Below are 6,616 nucleotides of genomic sequence, written 5' to 3' on the forward strand. Positions count from 1 at the left end.
ACAATCGAGAAGAAGAGCTACCGGAAGCATGTGTTTGTGACCATGTGAGTAGCAGCAAAGCAGCACGAAATCAACCCAAGCGATCCTGAATTATTTCATAAAAACAATTAGTTTTATGTTACATCATGTCGTCTTTCTTTATAAAGAAAAAAGTCATCTCTGCGGCTCCTAATAAAGGAGATTTAAAGAGAAAGGTACGCCAGAGAAATATGTTTTTATTTAATATTTTAGCTTTCAAAATGTTAGTTGATGCTTTTTGTTAAAAACAATAACGTATTTAAATCGATATTATTATTTTGCATTTCAAGAGCAATGCAGATGATGGCAAAGGCAGATCAAAAAAGTTCAATAAGCGAATGGACGAAGAAATATCCAGTGACTCAGAAAATGAAAGGTACTGCAGTATGTTGTGGTTGATGAACGCTGATATATTAATAATAATAAAAAAATATATATATAAAGTCACCGATGTCTTTCCTCTGCAGCGCTGATCCAAGAAGAAAACAGCAGGAAAATGAAGACGACGAGATCGAGGAGACGCCGCAAGAGAAGAAACTTCGCCTGGCCAAACTCTACCTGGAGCAGCTGAGAGATGAAGGTGTGTGAGATGTGACTGAGATCAAGCTTCCACTCGAGACTGAATCATTGTCCCTGTTCTCTGAACCTGTGTTCTCTGTGCTGACACTGTAGAGGACAAGAGAGCTGAGCAAGAATCATTCGAAGAGGATCTCATCGCTGGAAGACTGCAGGAGGATGTGGTAGGTCCACCTCAGCCGGGGTCATCGCTAATATTTCATATCGAGATTGCTCAGGTATTCTGAATAGGGTTGCAAAGGGATGGAACATTACCAGAAAAACCTTCCGAGAATCCCTGTAATATTCCAAGATTTCTGGAATATTTCAGAAATTTACTGGAAATGTTCCACCTTTTTGCAACCCCAATTCTGAAAATGTTTAGCAGAAACCATTGAATTTTTGCTTTAAATTTTTTTGATAGCTCAGTTAAATTTATAACATACAGTGGTGCTTGAAAGTTTGTGAACCCCAAATATCATAATTTTTTCACACAAGTCCTGAAAGTAGACTCAAAAATGTGTAGTAATTTAATTGTTAAATTAAAAGGCTTTGATGTAAATAATTATTTTATTTTAAAATTGTGAAATCATGTAAAAACATAGAAAAACAGGCTTTAAAACTGGCATTAGATTACATGTAAACACAAGCAGCGGGACAAACAAGTTCTGAATATTGATAAGAATGTATTTATCACAGGGATTCCCAAACCATTTTGTCAGTTAATATTTCAATAATTTAGCAATACATGCATATGCTCACGGATCTTTGATGATTAAATTTTCATTGTTTTTATTTTTAAACTGTTTCTTTATTTTGGCTCATGCTGGCACATTAACAGTTATGGCAAATGAAATTTAGTTTGCTCTGAGTTCTTGAGTGATTTATGCTTTTATTATATTGTTAATATTACTACCAAATCTCAGAAGGCTCGTAAAAAAAACGAGAGATAATGGTTTAAAAGGAAGTATGATTTACTGTAAATAAATAGTTTCATAAAATAAATAAAAACCAAACAAAACAAGATATTTTTATTAAAACTGTCTATTATTTCGAAAGATGTTACATATGGCTATAGTAAGTGGATTTTTCATAAAACTATTATAATAAGAGCTCTAATTATCCCATGATCACTTGTTTTTATTCACCCTCTTCAGCTGGAACAGAAAGGCAAACTGCAAAGACTGATAGCCAAAGAAGTGAGTGTTGTTTTCATTAGCTACTGGGCTTATACCAGACCTTTATCTGCCACCGTTACTTCCTGTTTCTGACATCACCCTGACGTCTCTTCTAGCTCATAGCTCCAGACCCAGCAGAGGTCAGGCTGTTGAGAGGACACAAGCTATCCGTCACCTGTCTCGTCATCACCCCAGATGAGAAATACATCTTTTCTGCAAGCAAAGACTGCTCCATCATCAAATGTGAGTCTGACAGGTCAACATTGCTTACATTTTCACATCAATAGATGTTGAGGCTTGCATTGTGCAGCATAAACTTGAGCCGATCTGCTTCTAAATAAATGATCATTATGATCTACAGGGGAGGTGGAGGGTGGAAAGAAGGTGCAGAAGATCGCAGGAGGCCGGAAGGGAACAGAGGCGCGTCATGTGGGACACACTGCTCATATCCTGTGTATGGCCATATCATCTGATGGGAAATACCTGGTGAGAGCTGGAATTCATTGGGTCACATTATTTATCATTGCATTTTTCTTTGGTCCATAATTTGAGCCTTTGGTATTTTGAGGACATGTCCTAATATATTCATGCCCAAGTTATCAATTACATGAAATTAATTTGATGTTGATGTTTAATTTGATTTGATGAATTGATGTTTAGCAATATGTTTTCATAGTACAATGACGGCATAAGACATCTAAGTCCTGTACTGTTTATTGTCAGTAATTAATAAAGCAATTAGTATTTTAGTTAGCAAGGACACATTCAATTGATAAGTAACAGTAATGAAATTTCTAATGGTACAAGCCATTTCTATTTCAAATAAATGCTTTTCTTTTGAACTTTATATTTATCAAAGAATCCAAATCGTTTTTTTACTTTGATAATTGTATGAAATATTTCTTAAGTAACAAATCAGCATATTAGAATGATTTCTGAAGAATCATACAAGACTGATGACTGAAAATGCAGCTGTGTCATCACAGGAATAAATCACATTTTAAAATATATTCAAATAGAAAATGTTGAAGAGGTAAAATTTATTACACATTAGTGCTGTTTTTACTGTGTTTTCAATTACATAAATTCAGCCTTTGGTGAGCAAAAACCATTACAAATTTTATATTTATGGGTGGTTTTAGAGTGATTTTACTCATATTTTACTATGAAATACCTGTCTTGATCAGTTTTATCTTCTGGTACAATTTTTATCAACTAATTGAAAAGAGAAAGTTGGATGCAATTTAATAGATATGATTTTATTTGTTTTATAGGCTAGTGGGGACATGAATAAACTCATCCTGATCTGGGATCCTGTGACATGTAAACATCTGTACAAGTTGAAAGGACACAGAGACGCTGTATCGGTGAGTAGAACATCACTTCTATATATTGTGACTTTAGATGATCGTTTATGAAATGTTTGCTCACATTTGACTTAAAGGGATACTCCTCCCCAAAACGGAAATAATGTCATTAATCACTTATCCCCATGTCGTTCCAAACCCATAAAAGCTCTGTTCGTCTCTGGAACACAATTTAAGATATTTTGGATGAAAACCCGGAGGCTTGAGACTGTCCCATAGACTGACAAGTACATAACAGTGTCAAGGTCCAAAAAAGTATGAAAAGCATCGTGGTGAATATGAGCTTTTGGAGAATATGAGCTGAACGCAGGCATTGTATGCTCTTCTGTGTCAGCCGCGCCACAAGGATGCACTGTTTTCTTTCAAATCAAATCTTTGTGGTGTGGCTGACACAGAAGAGTGAAGCTGCCTGCGTTCAACTCATATACTCCAAATTGGTGCTACGCTGATGTGGAGAGACAGAGGAGACGAATTGTTGAATAAAGTCGTTTTTTTAGTTTTCTTCGCATACAAAAGGAATTCTTGCTACTTCATAATGTTACAGTTGAACCTCTGATGGCAGATGGACTATTCTGACGATGTCTTTCTTACTTTTCTGGACTTTGACAGTGTAACTTAGTTGTCAGTCTATGGGACAGTCACAAGCCTCCCGGTTTTCATCCAAAATATCTTAAATTGTGTTCCAAAGACAAACAAAGCTTTAATGGGTTTGGAACGACATGGGGATAAGTGATTGATTTGGGTGGAGTACCCCTTGAATTTTTTTCTAAATGCTTCTGTTTGAATGCTTCCTCCGTAGGGTTTGGCCTTTAGACGAGGGACTCATACCCTCTACAGCGCGTCACACGACCGCTCGATAAAAGTGTGGAGCGTGGACGAGAACGCTTATGTAGAAACCCTGTAGGTACACCAGCTGCTGTGGGGAGTATTGTAAACCGGAGAATTGTACTTCCTCTTTATTCTCAGGCTTCATTTTTGTGTTTATTGGTGTCTGTCGTCAGGTTCGGCCATCAGGACATGATCACTGGGTTGGACTGTTTGAGCAGGGAGCGATGCGTGACTGCGGGAGGACGAGACCGAACAGTCCGAGTGTGGAAAATTGCTGAAGAATCACAGCTCGTCTTTCATGGGCACGAGTCAGTTTGAGCTTGTAGTCATGACTTACCTTTTTTACATTATGACCTCAAAATGACTTCAATTAAAGCACTTAAAGACTTCTGTTTTGACCTTAGTTTTGTCTGGTTTAAAGATGAATAATCTTCTCTTCTCTGTATGTTTCTGTCCATGTCTTCTGTCTGTCTGAAGGGGCTCCATTGACTGTATCCAGCTGATCAATGAAGAACACATGGTTACAGGTGGAGATGATGGGTAGGAGAGTGCATTACTTACTATTAATCATTGCAATTATATTTAAAGACGTTTTTACCAGTGTAATTGTCAACTAAAGCTAAAAATATAAAAAACTGTTGTTTGGTCATTGAAATAAAATGGAGCACATGTGCTCCTTTGGAAAAAAAAAGTAAGTGTTAAGCACTGCTTTAATATATACCGTATTTTCCGGACTATAAGTCGCACTTTTTTCATGGTTTGGCTGGTCCTGCAACTTATAGTCAGGTGCGACTTATTTATCAAAATTAATTTGACATGAACCAAGAGAAATGAAGTAACAGAAAACTTTACCGTCTACAGCCACGAGAGGGCGCTCTACACAGCCAGAGATGCTGCTCAGTGCTCCTGTAGTCTACACTGAGCAGGTTAGAGCGCCCTCTCGCGGCTGTAGACGGTAATGTTTTCTCTTGATTCTTGGGTATAAATAAATGCGACTTATATGATTTTTTCCTCGTCATGACGTATTTTTGGACTGATGCGACTTATACTCAGGGGCGACTTATAGTCTGAAAAATACGGTAAATGATAACATTCACTCGAGCTTTGCTTTTGCACAGCTCTATATCTGTTTGGACGGTTAATAAGAAGAAGCCGGTGAGCACAGTGAAGCAAGCCCACGGTAGCCATGGCCTCACGGGTCTGGAGCAGCCCTGCTGGGTGTCGTCTGTGGCGGCGCTGCACAACTCCGACATCGTGGCATCAGGTGCCTCAGGTGCACATACACACACACATGCAAAAAACCAACTATCACTCACGGCCAACAAACCCAGCACACTTAAAACTACATCCTCACGAAAACTCTCATTTGCTTTTTTGTCTCACACACACACACACACACACGATTACCATCAAGTACAATATTACCATCATAATCTGTCCTCGTTCCACTTTGACCTTATTCACAAAGCTCTCCGCCTTCTGTATTTCCATACGAGACTGCTCTCCAAACACCTGATTACCATCAACATCATTGTTGTCCCTCCCCAGGCTCCCATAATTCAGCAGTGCAGCTGTGGAAGTGTGGGCAGGGATTCAGAGGCCTGGAGCCGCTCTTCAGCGTCCCTATGGTGAGCGGTACACATCCACACAGCTCTATTAGACTGGTTAGAGTCCGTCTGCTATTGAATCAGGTCCTATTGTGTGTGCAGTACTTCATCTGGAGAGGATGAATAATGTATCCGTTCATAATACCACTATTTTTCACAACTGCACAGTGTCCAATTATGTGTCTGTCAGATGTGCGGCTCTTACAGCAAGTGTATCCTGCAGGATAATGAAATCTAATAAGCTTTTATTATTACTCTTTTAGACTGGATTTGTGAACAGTCTGAAGTTCTCAAACTCCGGGAAGTTTCTTGTAGCAGGAGTTGGACAGGAGCACAGGTGAAGTAATTTTAAGTCTAGTGAAGAAGTTATTTTGCAATTATCTGCCGATTGAAAGAAACTAATTTCATATAGTGCAATTTGCAAAATCTAATAATTTTGTCAGTCAGTAGTGCACATTTTCTATTTTCAGATAATCTTCAGTAAATTCAGCAATTGCATCAAAAGGATTCAGCTATTTTTTTTTATTGGTCATTTAAATGTGTGTGTATATGTGAAAGGTAGAATTTTTTTGTGCACCAAGTGCACCTTTAAGTTTATTTAAATTTACTAATATTATTAATATAACATGTCAATAATATACATGTTTTTTATTCTTTTTTTGAGTTTTCAAGGGATAAATTTTAAGCAATAACAATATACTACCACTAGATGGCGCTAATGTGAAGTGAATGGGTTCATTGCGCAGCATTTACACATTTCTTCATCTTGATTTTAATCTAAGTTTTTCATTTTCAGACTGGGCCGATGGTCGAGAATAAAGGAAGCTAGGAACGGACTATATATTATTCCTCTTAAAAGACAAGCTCAAGAGCAAGAAGTTGTCCAGTAATGTGGTCTGTTCTAGGACTTAAATTTGATATCAAAGAACTTTCGGTTGCTTTTTTTTTTTTTTGTAAAAGAGGACCTTTTGATTAAATGTTTATTAAGTTTATCTGTTTTGCTGCTCCTTATGTTCAAAGCTCCACATACTAGCACAAATTTTTTATCAGTGTTACAGTCCTT

The 6,616-nt window shown here is 37.5% G+C and overlaps 1 protein-coding gene across 2 annotated transcripts; it reads left to right on the top strand.

Moving 5' to 3' along the window:
- Positions 1–2: 2 nt before the first annotated feature.
- On the top strand, positions 3–6,545 carry LOC128022144 (U3 small nucleolar RNA-interacting protein 2-like). Of its 2 annotated transcripts, none has more exons than XM_052609421.1 (15): positions 3–194; positions 309–394; positions 486–598; positions 691–758; positions 1,731–1,772; positions 1,868–1,994; positions 2,113–2,237; positions 3,026–3,118; positions 3,918–4,018; positions 4,120–4,254; positions 4,424–4,486; positions 5,065–5,219; positions 5,495–5,574; positions 5,817–5,890; positions 6,350–6,545. In XM_052609421.1, exons 1-15 carry the CDS (start codon positions 126–128, stop codon positions 6,441–6,443), a joined length of 1,425 nt encoding a protein of 474 aa, XP_052465381.1. In that variant the 5' UTR covers positions 3–125; the 3' UTR covers positions 6,444–6,545. The 2 variants fall into 2 exon arrangements, with proteins under 2 accessions (XP_052465381.1, XP_052465382.1); XM_052609422.1 differs by having other exon boundaries at positions 4–194; positions 5,065–5,210.
- The last annotated feature ends 71 nt before the right edge of the window (positions 6,546–6,616 follow it).

Source organism: Carassius gibelio, chromosome A11 (assembly GCF_023724105.1).
Source record: "Carassius gibelio isolate Cgi1373 ecotype wild population from Czech Republic chromosome A11, carGib1.2-hapl.c, whole genome shotgun sequence".
In the NCBI taxonomy this organism is placed as follows: Eukaryota; Metazoa; Chordata; class Actinopteri; order Cypriniformes; family Cyprinidae; genus Carassius; species Carassius gibelio.